Source organism: Prionailurus viverrinus, chromosome A3, assembly GCF_022837055.1.
Source record: "Prionailurus viverrinus isolate Anna chromosome A3, UM_Priviv_1.0, whole genome shotgun sequence".
NCBI lineage: Eukaryota > Metazoa > Chordata > Mammalia > Carnivora > Felidae > Prionailurus > Prionailurus viverrinus.
In genome coordinates this window covers 52077663-52093086 of record NC_062563.1, presented here as the reverse complement: position 1 = coordinate 52093086, position 15424 = coordinate 52077663, and the positions used below count along the sequence as shown (strand labels likewise).

Here is a 15424-nt window from a genome sequence, read left to right as displayed (position 1 = left end):
TAGATGGGTCTTGTTTTTCTATCCATTCTCATACCCTGTGTCTTTTGGTTGGCACATTTAGTCCATTTACGTTCAGTGTTATTATAGAGAGATATGGGTTTAGAGTAATTGTGATGTCTGTATGTTTCATGCTTGTAGCAATGTCTCTGGTACTTTGTCTCACAGGATCCCCCTTAGGATCTCTTGTAGGGCTGGTTCAGTGGTGACAAATTCCTTCAGTTTTTGTTTGGGAAGACCTTTATCTCTCCTTCCATTCTGAATGACAGACTTGCTGGATAAGAGATTCTCGGCTGCATATTTTTCTGTTCATCACATTAAAGATTTCCTCCCATTCCTTTCTGGCCTGCCTAGTTTCAGTAGAGAGATCGGTCACGAGTCTTATAGGTCTCCCTTTATATGTGAGGGACGTTTATCCCTAGCTGCTTTCAGAATTTTCTCTTTATCCTTGTGTTTTGCCAGTTTCACTATGATATGTCATGCAGAAGATCGATTCAAGTTACGTCTGAAGGGAGTTCTCTGTGCCTCTTGGATTTCAATGCCTTTTTCCCTCCCCATATCAGGGAAGTTCTCAGCTATGATTTCTTCAAGTACACCTTCAGCACCTTTCCCTCTCTCCTCCTCCTCTGGAATACCAATTATGCATAGATTATATCTCTTTAGGGCATCACTTAGTTCTCTAATTCTCTCCTCATACTCCTGGATTTTTTTCTCTCTTTTTCTCAGCTTCCTGTTTTGCCATAATTTTATCTTCTAGTTCACCTATTTTCTCCTCTGCATCTTCAGTCTGATCCGTGGTCATCTCCATTTTATTTTGCAGCTCATTAATAGCATTTTTTAGCTCCTCCTGACTGTCCCTTAGTCCCTTGATGTCTGTAGCAAGAGATTTTCTGCTGTCCTCTATACTGTTTTCAAGCTCAGCGATTAATTTCATGACTATTATTCTAAATTCACTTTCTGTTATATTGTTTAAATCCTTTTTGATCAGTTCGTTAGCTGTTGTTATTTTCTGGAGATTCTTTTGAGGGGAATTCTTCCGTTTTGTCGTTTTGGATAGTCCCTGGAATGGTGGGTTACTGCAGGGCACTTCCCCTGTGCTGTCTTGAATAACTTGCGTTGGTGGGCGTGGCCGCAGTGAGACCTGATGTCTGCCCCCAGCCCACTGCTGGGGCCACAGTCAGACTGGTGTGTGCCTTCTCTTCCCCTCTCCTAGGAGTGGGGTTCACTGTGGGGTGGCGTGGCCCTTCTGGGCTACTTGCACACTGCCAGGCTTGTGGTGCTGGGGATCTGGTGTATTAGCTGGGGTGGATCGGCAAGGTGCACAGGGGTGGGAATGGCAGGCTCAGCTCGCTTATCCTTCGGTGATCTGCTTCGGCAGGGGCCCTGCGGCACCAGGAGGGAGTCAGACCCGATGGATGGATCCGCAGAAGCACAAGGTTGGGTGTTTGCGAGGTGCAAGGAAGTTCCCTGGCAGGAACTGGTTCCCTTTGGGATTTTGGCTGGGGGATGGGCGAGGGAGATGGCACTGGCGAGCACCTCTGTTTCCAGCCAAGCTGAGCTCTGTTGTCCGGGGCTCAACAACTCTCCCTCCTGTTGTCCTCCAGCCCTCCAGCTCTCTGAGCAGATGTTAAGTTCCGCTTGCTGTCCGAACATATTCCCTCCGGCCCCTCTGCTTTTGCAAGCCAGACTCAGGGCCTCTGCTTGGCTGGAGGGCTGCCCCTCCGCCCCGGCTCCCTACCGCCAGTCCGTGTAGAGGTCACTGCCTTTCTGCCCTTCTACCCTCTTCGTCTGCTCTTGGCTCCAGAGAATCCATTCTGCTAGTCTTTTGGCAGTTTTCTGGGTTATTTAGTCAGGTGTAGGTGCAATCTAAGTGATCAGCAGGACGCGGTGAACCCAGTGTCCTCCTACGCCGCCATCTTCCCCTCCTCAAATCTATTTTTTCCCTTTTGAATTTAAGTGATGGTATTTTCTTTTTATTTTATTTTATTTAATTTTTTTGATTACCAACTACACTCCTGACTGATAACAGCAGTTGATTTTATGTATTTTTTTTTCAGCTGACTACCTGGCTCAGGCGTTTGATTCTCTGTGTTTAGACTTGAAGACAGATGAAGGAAAAATCTTGTTTTTGGAGTATCAAGCTGTTCCAGTAATACTAAATCATCTAAGAATATCCAGTAAAGGACTCCTCTCCAATGTCATTGATAGTTTGCTTCAGATGACAGTGGAATCTAGTAAGTTTTAAAGTTTTTAGATACACAAAGAAAGGACAGTAAGATGATTCTCCTCATGTGTTCTGAATGTATAACTCTACCTAGACATACTATATTTTATAATAGAAATGGTTAAATGTACTTTTGGCAGCTGTATAGTAGAGTCATTAATAACATTACTAGGAGTTATGTGTCTAGATTTCCACTAAGCACAATTTCCAATATTCAGTCATTTCAGTTATATAGATATATTCTGCATTGTTAGTCATGTTTTTGAGCTTCTCTGTCTGTTCTCCCATCTAATCATTCTGACATATGTAACCCTGTATTCTCTGTTTGCTCAAAGGGAGTGAGATGTTCAAGTGTATCTCCATCTAAAGTGAGAGTAATGACAAAGCTACTCATTGCCTCTTCAACCTTACTGTTTTTGTTGGAGTTTGGGGGTTGGGGGAGCACTCATCTATATATATGGGTACTCTTTTTCATGCATATTTGTAACATTTGTAGCCTGTGGATTTATTTGACCTTTTTGGTTTTTATATTGGCATAACAAGTTCTTCAAACTTACTATTTTGATGGTTCCTAATTTAGCCCTGATATATATGGGGATGTTGAACATAAATATTTTCATTTGCTTTGGTTGGTATTGCTCTTTGAAACTCAAGTAACCCCTGACTTGTAACAGGCAACCATTTTGCCTCAGTAATTCTTTTTCACTTTAGTTTTTCCTCTTCCCGATTCCTTCTTCCTTCTACAGTACTTCTAAAAATGAAATGTTTATGCCTTTCAGAAGGTGGAAACTAAAATTGGAAAGCCATTGCTCAGTGTGGTAGTAAGCAGTCTGTGGAATTTGATGCTGCTTGTGGGCGATTTCCTAAGAGCTGGGTATAAACCATAGTTGTATTTCTAACTAGGTACATTTAGTGTATGGCTTCACATTTTCAATTCACTTTGTATACTTTCTCGTTTTTTCCTTTACAACATCCCTGTGAAGGGCCTGTATAGAAAAACTGAGGCCTGGAAAAATTAGGTAACTTGTCCATGGTTCCACAGTGAGGCAGAGGTAAGACTTAGACTTGAAACCAGGTCTGATTCTAGATGTAACAAGGTACAATTCTACTGTTGCACTGTGATTAGGTTTTCCAGAGGCTTTTTTCCTGCTGCGAAATGTCAAGTCTTCTCTGACATATTTAATATTTTTAGCCATTTTTGACTATAGGGTGTCTAGCTACCTAGATAAGTAATCTCAGGGTTTTGTATCTTGATTAACTGATGTAAGGTATAGAGCAAAAAAGTGAAAAATTAGTAAAATGAGACACAGCCACCCAAGATTACTTGTTTAAAGTTGGTAGATTTACAGTTAAGTTTCACAGGATTTTTCTTAATGAAGAGAACAAAAATTTTACCAGATGTAAATGTCTGTTGATTAGAAACAAATCTGTGTGAACATTTCTAACAGAGATGAAATCTAGCATCCAAAGGAAAACTAAATATAATTTTATGAAATACTGGGCCTACTTGGGTAAAATGACTTTATGGCACTGTAACATTCATATTTGGAGAAATATAGTAGATAAAAAGTCAACAGATGTTCAGTTCATTCAGTCATGTTTTCCTTTGTTCAAATTATTCTCAAATCCAACGTTATCCTTTCTTGTTCAAATGAGTAAATAAAGCAATTTCTTATGCAGAGTGCTAGAAAGACATGTCATTTTTAGTGATGGGAAACTGTTGGAAGGTTAGACATGAGTAAACCTTTGGGGTGCCTGGGTGGCTCAGTTGGTTAGGCATTCGACTTCAGCTCTGGTTCATCTCATGGTTCATGGGTTCTAGCCCCGTGTTGGGCTCTGTGCCAATATGATGACATATTTCAAGTGTTGTGTTTGCAGTATTTGCTGAACCTTATGGCTTCCTTCAGTGTCCATTTAGGGCTTTGGAGAAAGGCTGGAGGAAGGTGTCAGTGGACCAAGCTCTAGCCTGGGAGTACTCAAAGTGCTTAGTACTGGTTCTCTAACACAGGTTAGTATAGAAATAGTGTTCAAAACCTGTGTAGTAGTTGTCAAGTTACTAATTGTATGCCAAACTCAATAATAATTTAAAACATTTGGACTTGTGAGGTACCTGGTTGGCTTAGGTCCATCCTGATTTCAGCTCAGGTCATGACCTCAGGGTTGGTGAGATTGAGTGCCGTGCTGGGTTCTGCGCTGACGGCGCTATTGCAGAGCCTGCTTGGGATTCTCTCTCTCTCTCTCTCTCTCTCTCTCTCTCTCTCTCTGTCCCTCCCCTGCTTATGCAAAAATAAATAAATATTTAAAAAATACATTTGGACCCTTATTTTGTATGTTCGTTTTATTTCATTTCTAGTGTTTTTTAATGGTATTGTAAAAAGATAAATCTTAATAGTTTATTTGAGCAAACACCAATTCTAGTGGGGAGCACCAAATCTGAAATGATTACATGTGCTCTGCCTGTGGGGCCTAGGGCAGAGGTTTTAATAGAAAAGACAGGGAAACAAAACAAAAAAATTATTTAATTGGTTTTAACTTAAATGTTTGCCTTGTTTGGGAAAATTTAGTTAATTGGCCGTGATGATAGTTTTTCTTGAGGTTCATTTTCCTAGATTTGAGAAAATCTAGTTGACTGTTGATGAGTAGTTTTTCTTGGGTTTTGTTTTCTTAGATTGAAGCACATTGACTGCTTTAGAATTTGATTTGTTTAGGTAGGGTACCATGAGATCTCTTCAGTGTAATAGCCTCTTTGTTTAACTATTTTAAACCGTATTTTGTTAAAGTGTGTTATATTCTCTGTGCTGGATTGGAAATCTCAGACTGGTGCTGACCCACAGTAGTTTGAGGAGCAATAGGATACTCCCATCTCTACTTGATATTTCATATTAAGCCACAATATAGTTTGTATTGCTATAGTTGATGGTTTTTCTCTTGTACCCTTGTGCTCTTCCCCCAGATTCATCTTTTCAGATATGAGAAATGTTATGCTATTTAAGTATTTACTGTTTTTTGAAAGCTGGTAAAATGCATTTTTTAAAATCTAGATGTATTTTATTTAAGATTTTTAAATGTATGTTTATTTTTGAGAGAGAGAGAGCACAAGCCGGGGAGGGGCAGAGAGAGAGGGAGACACGGAATCTGAAGCATCTCCAGGCTCTGAGCTGTTAGCACAGAGGGGCTCAAACTCACAGACTGTGAGATCATGACCTGAGCCAAAGTCAAACACTTAACCGATTGAGCCACCCAGGCACCCCTAGATCTATTTTAAAATGCATTTCTTTGAGTATAAATTGAGATCGGTACATTGATTTACCTCAACACATGTTATGAATACTTTTTTTTTTTAAGATTGAGTACTTCTGATAATATCTCTTTTGGGTGTGAGTGTATATCATATAATAACTTAGTAATGTTGCTTTTAGAAAATTACTTTGTGGTTTCTTTTTTCTTTTTCCTGTCAGTGGTTAAAAGCTATTATTCATTTACCTGGGTTTAGCTGGGTAAGAACTTGAGTCTTATTTTATTTCAAAGAATACTTTCCTTTTCTTGTCAGACTTAGTTTAAATAGAGGGATTTAAGTTTATATTTGTATTATTTAGTTCACTCTGTTTTGTGGCTAAAAACTGCCTTGTCTAAGATAACATGCTACCATTTAACACTTGAATTGCAATAATGATTTTGAGTATATTTTGCAGATACTTTTTGAAGTTTATTTTTATTACAAAAATAATAGAAAATTGGAAAACTACAAGCTAGAAAAAAAGTCTTACTATCCAAAGATACCTACATTTACTTCATATGAATATTACTTTCTCTCTTTTTTCCATGAACAATTTTTATGATGTTGGGTATTTCTTTTCTTTTTCATTGTTTAGCATGGTTAAATTCTAGATACAACATTTATGTATCAGAACATAAATCAGAACATGTATCAGAACATAAATTCTGATACAACATTTAGTTGTATCAGTCTCTGTTTATCTGTCTAAAATACCAAAATACAGGAAAATATTAGGGTATTTTGCAAAGAAATATACTTGAGTTTGTTTAAATTGTGAATATGTGTAAAAAATAAAGATAGCACAGAATTATCAAATACTTTGGACTATGCTACATGCATTAAATTTGTTCTATGGATCTAGAAATTATGTGTTTATATTTTTTAGTTTGGTGCTATTTTTGATTGGCAGTTTGATTTTTCTTGATTTGGGCAATATTTCTTCCCTTCTTGCTGTCATTCTATTATGTTTTTATTCTTAAGGAGATTAAAGCAAGGGTAATTTCAATGAAATGATATATGTGATATTTCCAATAGTGTACCAACTTAGTATGCACACACCCATGTTTCTAGTCATGAATCCCTCATGCATATAACCTGTTTTCTCCATTAAAAGGTTTCAAATGAAAGAATGTTCTCTATAACAAAACACCATGGGAAGATTTGTTTTTAATAACTGAAGAATATATAATAATTTTTAAGTCTAAAAGAATTTGACACCCCTCTTAATTCCACCACCTTGATAATACATAGTTTGCAAATTGCCTGATATGTGTTTTTTTTTTACATAGTTGCAATCATAATATGCATACTTTGTTTTATAAGAAATGCATATTCATTATAGAAAGATTAGAAAATACAGATTTATTTCATTCAACAAATATCTGTCTGTAGACTGCACATTTATCCCTGCACTGACTGGGGCACTTAGGGATACAGCAGAGAACAAGATAAGTAAGTCCCTGTCAACGTGGAACTTCTTGTCTACTTGACTTTTGTCAAATTCCTGGTATACTTGGGATGATAATAATACTCCTATCATAGAATTATAAAAATGGTAAGTGAGTTAGCCATGCAGAGGTTCGGGAAACTATTCTAGGGATCAGGAACCGCTAGAGTAAAGACATTAGGGTAGCTATTAGTTATTAGGTATGATATTTTCAAGACACAGCAGGGAAGTCAGTGTAGCTGAAGCAGAGTAGTAGAAGAATCAGAAGATGGGGTCTGGCACTTGTTCAGAAGGGCCTTGTTGCCCATTAGTGAGACGTGGGGACTTTTGTTCCCCTGGGAATATCCTGGGTGGCTCATTTGGTTAAGTGTCTGTTTGTTTCAGCTAAGGTCATGATCTTACAGTTTGTGAGATCAAGCCTTGTATAAGGCCCTGTGCTGACAGCATGGGGCCTGCTTGATATTCTCTCCCCTTTTCTCTCTGCATCCCCCAATAAATAAATAAACTTAAAAATTAAAAAACCCAGAACTCCTGAAGCTTTCCCTTTCTATTCCACTTTGTTGAATGTCATATTATGAACCTTTTTTGGGTATATTTCTGCATAGCCCTTATTTTTGGTTATTTTCATTATATTCATGTACTATGTATTTATGTAATATTCATTTATTGTTACCATTTATTAAGACATTTCTTGTGGGAAGTTTGTATGAAATTTGATAAGAAAATCAATTCATTGGTCTTCCATCCCACCGTCAAAGAGCTTTCAAGTAGTTTGTGGCCAGCCCCATGAGGGATATGTGGCACAGGGAACTAACCTAGTAGACCCTTGCATGACCTTTTGAAGTCTACTTAAGAGTCAGTTGATGTTCACATGTAGCTCTACATTTGATAGTGGTCTGAATGCTGTCAGATTCATAGGTATATTATACGTTGTATAATTGCTTTAATGATGTTTCCATTTCCTAGTCTGACACTATAAGAGAATCTTTTTTTTTTCTTTTTTTTTTAGATCTAAGCCTGGATTTCCTAGTGTAACACTAGATGACAATGAGCCCTTTTTTGGTCAGGTTTAGGTTTATTTTATATATAGCCTGTCTTGAGGAAACTTGTTTCAATATTTTGTGACAACAAAAGAAACCAGTGTGTATGTTAGGGAGTAAAATCCCACCTGCCAATTAGTATGATAGAGGAAGCCAAGAAGAAATCAAATAAATAATTAAATGTACAGATAATGAATATACTATTTTTATTTATTTTTTTTAAATAAAAGTTCTCTGGGTATTTAACTTAAGGATTTTTTTTCAACACTGCATTTATTGTTTAAAAGATAACACATTCACATAGCTAATCATTTCAAAGGTACAAAAGTGAAAAGTCTTCTTTTCCTTCCTTTGAGAAAGCAATTTAGCTAGCTTTTTCCAAATTATTTCATAGGTGTACCATGTCTCTCTACATACACACACACATGCCAGTTCTTACTCCTTCATTTTTTTCAAAAGAATGTTAGCATACTATATGTGTTATGAAAAATACATCTTAGAGATCTTGTATTAGTACATAAAGAGTTTCTTCAATGAAAACTTGCTCATTTAAGATGACCATTGATAGATGTGTTAACCTTAAAAAATAAAACTACCAGTTAATTCTATCAGCAAAAATGGGTTTATTTGGTAACAGCAGAGAATTGAAATACAGAACAAACAAGCTACCAGAAAACCACAGGCAAGACCAGAGAACAAAGGAGAGGAAAGCTCTCCTCTGAATACAAGAAAGAGGTGGTGGTGGTTGGGGGGTTGGGAGGGTGGATGGGTGGGAGGGCTGTTATAAGCAAAAAGCTCATCTGAGTAAACTGGGAGTTGGAAGTAAAGGGGCGTTTCATTTACTGAGTTGTGACCATTTCTCCTTGTCTGGGCTTTTGCTGTGGAAGGAGGAAACCTTTCTTCCACCTCCTGGCTTAGTAAAGTAGTATCCATGTGAAAGGTTTATCTCTTTCTGTTGGGTCTGCAATTGATCACAAGTGTTAGGGCATGAGAGCGCCCTCTGCTGGCCTTCTGACCCCATTCAAAATGAGATTTCCTTTTATTAATTTTCACAGATATTTGGGTTGTCTAGGCTTTTACTAATGCAAACAGTGCTTCTTTATACAAAAACAAATTTGCACATGTGGGAGCTTATTTGAATTGTATAGATACCTAGAAAGAAGAATAGATACCTAGGAAGTAGAATTGTTGGATCAAAAGAAAATTTATCAGATTGTGAGAATGACATGGAGTAAAAAGTAGGTAAAATAACAAAAGAAAAAGAACAGGGAAGTCAAAAAGGCAGTTACAAAATTGTTTATTCATTTGCTTTGTTGTTTATGTTTTACAAAATGATTTTTTCTAATAATTCGTAGTTCAGAGACGTAAGAATTGAGTATATAGGTGGGTATGGTGATATGGATAATTCAGGCAGCTCTTACACCCCATACCCTTTTCTTTATGTGACTCCATCCTCCCTACCACTTCAGCTCTTTGCTCCTTCTTTCCCTACTCCTAAATCCATCTACCTGCTACTCAGTATAGTGCATTGAATGGGTGAAGGTAGCCCATTTGCCCAGCTAAGACAGCAGTGCTGCTGACATGGAAACTTTGGCTTTCTGAGCTTCTCAGTGGTTGTTGCACAGCAGTCTAAGTACAGGAGGTAGTCTGGGGGTTTCCAGATATAATGTTTGGAGGCTGAGGACTGCCTCTGTAGACATCTTATTTCAAGTTTAATCGGGGACAGGTGAAAAGCAGGTTTTTTTTTCTCTTTTCTAAAGCATTTCCAAAATGCCACTTACATATCAGTTTTAGTTCATTTTCTTTGAAATAGTTTTTTAATTGTAAAATACATATATCATAAAATTTGCCATCTTAACCATTTTTAAGTATATAGTTTGTTAGTGTTAAGTACATTCACATTGTTGTGCAGCCATCCATCTCCAGCCATCTTCAGAATTGTTTCATTTTCCCCAGCTGATAATCTGTACCCACTAACTCCCCATTTCCCCCTCCCCCTAGCCCTGGGCACCCACCATTTCACTTTGTATTTATGAATTTGACTACTGTAGGTACTTCACATAGGTAGAGTCATACAGTATTTGTCTTTTGGGGATTGAAAATCACTTAGCTTAATGTCCTCATGTGTCAAAATATCCTTCCTTTTTAAAGGCTAAATAATATTGTATGGATGGTTATGCTACATTTTATCAATTAACCCATTGATGGACACCTGGCTTGCTTTCAACTTTGCGTATTGTGAATAATGCTACCAAGAATGTAGGTGTACAAATATCTGTTTGAGCCTGTTTTAAATTTTTGGGTTTTAGTCATCAAATGTGAACAACAGTCATCAGAGTGAACAACAATGTTTGAAATTGTACTGAAATTAAGACAACACTATAAGAAAATAACAGTCAGAACTTGGTTTAGGGGGCGACTGGCTGAAGTGTCTGACTTCTGCTCAGGTCACGATCTCATGGTTCATGAGTTCAGGCCCCACGTTGGGCTCTGTACTGACACCTCAGAGCCTGGAGCCTGCTTCAGATTCTGTGTCTCCCTCTCTCTCTGCCCCTCCCCACTCACGCTCTGTCTTTCTCTCAAAAATAAAGAAACAAACAACAAAAACAAAAACACCTTGGTTTAGGTTATTCCCAAAGCAGATTCAGCTACCGAAGCAACATGTAAACTGTTTTCAACATCTGAATTTGTTGTAGTTTAAAATAATTGTTTATAAGCTTCATTTAAATCCAGACACCATAATGTTACAGAAATGTAGTTTCTTGAGAAGTCCAAAATGGTATTAGTAGCACACCTTTATATCCTCCTCTGTCCCTCTTCAAAGACCTATTTATCCTCTTGATATTTGAGTCTGCTGATCATTGAGAGAACAGTGACTGATTTCTGGATATGTGAAACTGAAATGGCCATTTCAGTGTTTGTGCCATTGTTAGAAAATCAGAGTTGGAGATTGCCTTTATATCTTTTAAGACAAATTATTAAGAAAGGAAAAAGTTTAATCTTACTTTGAGTCTTGGTTAATCAGGTCAGATTTTCTGTTCTTTTATAGATTTTAGCTAATCCTTCTGTGTTTTGTGGTTTAAAATAGAATTCTTGTGTGTTTTTGCTTTTTTCTGGTACTTTTATGATTCTTACTACCATCCATTGCCAAACTATCATATCTTATGTGAACTACTGCAGTAGTTTCTCACTGATTTCCTTGCTTCCCCCCTTGCTACTCTTCTCGCTGCATTCTCTGTGCCTCCACCAAAGTGTATGTCACTCCCTTGAAAAACGTAAGTGTAAAACCTCCCCAAGTAGCTTCTTGTTGTAGATAAAAGGTGAGATTCTTGAAATGATCCACAAGGCCTGTTAAGGTCTGGCCTCTGGCTGCCTTTTTCAGTTCATGTCTTACCACTTTCACCAGTTGTCAGACTTGCTCCTTCCTCAGTGGTCTTTGCAGCTGATCCTCCCACCTGCAATACTTTTCAACCAGATAGTGGCAAGGCTTGCTTACCTCCATGCCTTTGGGTCCCTGCTCCAATATCACATCTTCAGAGAGTCCTTCTTTGTTCTATGTAACTGAGCCCCATGCACTTTCCTTATCCCCCTTACTCCATTTTATTGTACCCTCTAATGCTTACCTGACATATGTACATGCACACGCACTGATCTCTGATTCACTTACAGTTTATCTTAGTGAAAGCTATGAGGTGTTATGGATTAAACTATTTTTCTAGATGGCTACCCACCCTTTATTCCACAAACTGTCTTTCCCCCTTTGTTTAGAAAGTCTATTTTAGAGTATTTAAAGTTTATCTGCATTCTCTAATTGTTTGTAATGGTTTTCATTCCATTCTTTTGGTTTCTCCAGATATACAGTCATATTATCTATAAATAATTTATCTCTTCCTTAACAATCTTTATAATTTTATTTTGCCTTGTCTCATTGACACCCAGTCACCTTTAGTACAATGATAAATAATGGCAATGGTAGTAAACATTTTCATCATAGTCCTCATTTTGTTTTATTTATTAAAAAAATTTTTTTATGTTTATTTTTGAGAGAGAGAGCATGAGTGAGGGAGGGACTGAGAGAGGGAGACACAGAATCTGAAGCAGGTTCCAGGCTCTGAGCTGTCAGCCCACACCCCGAGATGGGGCTCAAACTCACCAACCATGAGATCATGACCTGAGCCGAAGTTGGAAGTTTAACCGACTGAGCCACCCAGGCGCCCCAGTAGTCCTCATTTTAATGAGAATGTTCCTAGTGTTGTTTCATTCAGCAAAATGTTGCTGGCTTGGGTTGAAATACATACGTCTTCTCATTTTAAGAAAATATTCATCTACAGAGTGCGTGTTGAATTTTGTCAAATGAATGTTTAGTATTTATGGAGTTTGATGTATCAAAAAAGGATCATGTGATCAATAGAGGGAATTAAAATGGTGACTTTATACCATCTTTAGATTACTAAAATAAACTACATTTAGTCATGGGATGTTTTTCTTATACTGTACTGCTGATTTTTGCATCACAAAAGAAAATAATCAACCTGTCTCATTTATGATACCCATTCAAAATTCTAGACAATATTAGCATTTATGTTTACTGTAACAATTGAATAATGAGTTTTATTTCTTTCTATTTTACTTTATGTGTAAAGTACTTATGTGTAAAGCTCTGGGATGTGGACATGTTACTAGTTGTATAAGTTTTCTATGGCTGCTCTAACAAATTACCACAGACCTGGTCCTTCACACAACAGAAATTTATTCTCTCACGGTTCTGGAAGCCAGAAGTCTGACATCAGTTTCACTGGGCCAGAATCAAAGCACTGACAGGGCCATGCTTTCTTCAGAGCCTCTAGGGGACAGTCTGCTTCTTGTCTCTTCCAGCTTCTGGTAGCAGGTAGCATTCCTTGGCTTGTGGCTACATCATTAATATCTGCCTCCTAGGTCACATTTAATATGTAAAATAATTTCTTTATTATTCAGGTATGTTGAATCCAACAAACAGATCAGGAGGTGACTGCCATTAAAAAGATCCTTTATACTTACAGTTTCTTTTTTTTTTTTTTAATGTTTATTTATTTTAGCGAGTGGGGAGGGGCAGAGAGAGAGGGAGACAGAGGATCTGAAGCAGCTCTGCGCTGACAGCAGAGAGCCTGACACTGGGCTCAAACTCACACACCATGAGATCAGGACCTGAGCTGAAGTCATACTCCTAACCGACTGAGGCATCCAGGTGCCCCTGTACTTACAGTGGCTAATTGAAACGGGCACACCATTTGTAGGGGGCCACACAGGAAGCACCTAGGTCAGTCAGCAGGCAGAGGAGGGAAAGGCGGGGAACTGTGAACAGGAACCTTTATTTGGCTTCCCCTGGGAAGGTATGGGCAAGGCAGAATAAGCGGGTTTAGGATTGGCTATTTTGAATAATTTCTGTGGGTACCGGGGCACAGGGGTTGGTACCTGTCCTGAGAGTGATTAGAGCAGATGGATAGTGGTCTGAAGTGTAATACCACACAAGAGATGATTGGGGGGCATGGGCTGTAGATTGGTTGGTTTGCATATGGAAGATGCATTCACAGGCAGATCATTTACTATCTGTAGGAACTATCTCTCCCCATCTCACGATCCTTAATTTAGTCACATCTGCAAAGCCTTTGCCTTTTCATCCTAAGCACTAGCACATTCACAGGTGCTAGTGGTTAGGATATGAAGCAGGCTCCAGGCTCTGAACTTTCAGCACAGAGCCTGACATGGGGCTCAAACCCACAAACCTAGAGATCATGACCTGAGCCAAAGTCAGACACTTAACCTGACTGAGCTACTGCAACCCAGGCACCCTTTCCTTTGTGTTTTAAAGGAACTGTTTAAAATGTTTTATAAAATGTTTATTATAAAAAGATGGCATGAGTCACTGAATTAGGAACTGCTCCTCTAGTTCAGCTACTTATTTTATATATAGAGGACATTGCAGGCTGGCAAAGAGATTGCAGTAAAGTGAATATTGCAATAAACTGAATCCTAAACTTTTTGGTTTCCTAGTGCATATAAAAGTTATGTTTACACCATATTGTAGCCATTTAGGTATGGAATAGCATCATATCCCCCACCCCCCAAAAAACCAATGTACATACCTTAATTAAGATATATTACTGGGGTGCCTGGGTGAGTCACTCCATTAAGAATCAAGCCTTTTTTTTTTAAATTTAGTTTATTTTTTTAATTTATATCCAAGTTAGCATATAGTGTGACAATGATTTCAGGAGTAGATTTCTTAATGCCCCTTATCCATTTAGCCCTCCCCCACCCCCACAATGCCTCTAGTAACTCACTGTTTGTTCTCCATATTTAAGACTTTGTTATGTTTTGTCCCCCTCCCTGTTTTTATTATTGTTTTTGCTTCCCTTCCCTTGTGTTCATCTGTTTTGTTTCTTATAGTCATCATATGAGTGAAGTCATATGATACTTGTTTTTCTCTAATTTCTTTTAGCATAATACCCTCTAGTTCCATCCATGTAGTTGCAAATGGCAAGATTTCATTCTTTTGATTGCCGAGTAATACTCCATTGTATATATGTATACACCACATCTTCTTTATCCATTCATCCATTGATGGACATTTGGGCTCTTTCCATACTTTGGCTATTGTTGATAGTGCTGCTATAAACATTGGGGTGCATGTGCCCCTTCGCAACAGCATATCTGTATCCTTTGGGTAAATACCTAGTAGTGCAATTGCTGGGTTGTAGGGTAGTTCTACTTTTAATTCTTTGAGGAACCTCCATCCTGTTTTCCAAAGTGGCTGCGCCAGTTTGCATTTCCACCAGCAGTGCAAAAGAGATCCTCTTTCCCGCATCCTCTCCAACATCTGTTGTTGCCTGAGTTGTTAATGTTAGCCATTCTGACAGGTATGAGGTAGTATCTCATTGTGGTTTTGATTTGTATTTCCCTGATGATGAGTAATGTTGAGCATGTTTTCATGTGTCGGTTGGCCATCTGAATGTCTTCCTTGGAGAAGTGTCTATTTGTGCCTTTTGCCCATTTCTTCACAGGATTATTTGGTTTTTGGCTGTTGAGTTTGATAAGTTGTTTATAGATTTTGGATACTAACCCTTTATCTGATATGTCGTTTGCAGATATCTCCTCCCATCCCATTGGTTGCCTTTGAGTCTTGCTGATTGTTTCCTTTATTGTGCAGAAGCTTTTTATTTTGATGAGGTCCCAATAATTCAGTTTTGCTTTTGCTTCCCTTCCTCCAGAGACATGTTGAGTAAGAGGTTGCTATGGCCAAGGTAAAAGAGGTTTATGCTTGCATTCTCCTTGAGGATTTTGATGGCTTCCCGCCTCACATTTAGGTCTTTCATCCATTTTGAGTTTTTTTTTTTAATATTTATGTTTGACAGAGAGAGAGAGAGAGAGAGAGAGAGAGAGAGAGAGCATGAGCAGGGGAG

At 38.2% G+C, this 15424-nt stretch overlaps 1 protein-coding gene across 7 annotated transcripts in view; it reads left to right on the top strand.

Moving 5' to 3' along the window:
- The window catches only part of CCDC138 (coiled-coil domain containing 138), a 145388-nt gene that overhangs the window by 99076 nt on the left and 30888 nt on the right, over positions 1-15424 (top strand). For 4 of the 7 annotated variants that reach the window (XM_047854151.1, XM_047854150.1, XM_047854153.1 and 1 more), the window contains one exon: positions 2055-2231. The exons of 2 other annotated variants lie outside the window; for them this stretch is intronic. In XM_047854151.1, the coding sequence (XP_047710107.1) occupies positions 2055-2231 (177 nt within the window). The remainder of the gene's footprint in view (positions 1-2054; positions 2232-15424) is intronic. One more of the 7 variants, XM_047854152.1, reaches the window with a different exon arrangement.